This window comes from Gekko japonicus, unplaced genomic scaffold (assembly GCF_001447785.1).
Source record: "Gekko japonicus isolate JY-2015 unplaced genomic scaffold, Gekko_japonicus_V1.1 scaffold884, whole genome shotgun sequence".
In the NCBI taxonomy this organism is placed as follows: domain Eukaryota; kingdom Metazoa; phylum Chordata; class Lepidosauria; order Squamata; family Gekkonidae; genus Gekko; species Gekko japonicus.
Genome location: NW_015172029.1, coordinates 299,276 through 299,698, shown reverse-complemented (window position 1 = coordinate 299,698; position 423 = coordinate 299,276). Strand labels below are relative to the sequence as shown.

Below are 423 nucleotides of genomic sequence, written 5' to 3'. Positions count from 1 at the left end.
TGCTGAAGCAGGCAAAGTCAAGAGGGAGGGAGCTAGGAACTTCAGCAGCCTCAATTTCAAAGGGTGAAGACAGAAGGGGGAGAGGGGAAGAAAAGAGCCGTGGGCCTGATTATAGCCGTGGGCTGGCTGCTTCCGGCCCATGGGCCTTAAGTTTGACACCTCTGAATTAAGGTTTCTCTGCTGGAGGTATGTGCCTGCTCCAGTCACCGCTGACAGTACTTAGTGGGACGGACTGAGGTTCTGATTCAGTCTGGGGCAGCTTCCTACGTTTCAAGTTCATAGGTTGATCCTCACTCTCTCTTTATATATTTGCTCTCTTGCAGTTGGTCAGAAAATTGGGGCGAGCAGGGCTACATGCGGTTGGTGCAGGGAGCTGGCAATCACTGTGGTGTAGACAACCAAGCAAGCTATCCTACCATGTAA

The 423-nt window shown here is 51.5% G+C and overlaps 1 protein-coding gene across 1 annotated transcript in view; it reads left to right on the top strand.

Moving 5' to 3' along the window:
* Positions 1–423, top strand: part of LOC107118284 (cathepsin L1-like) — a 17,173-nt gene extending 16,750 nt beyond the window's left edge. The window contains exon 6 of the mRNA XM_015420589.1: positions 324–423. Coding sequence (XP_015276075.1) covers positions 324–423 — 100 coding nt within the window. The remainder of the gene's footprint in view (positions 1–323) is intronic.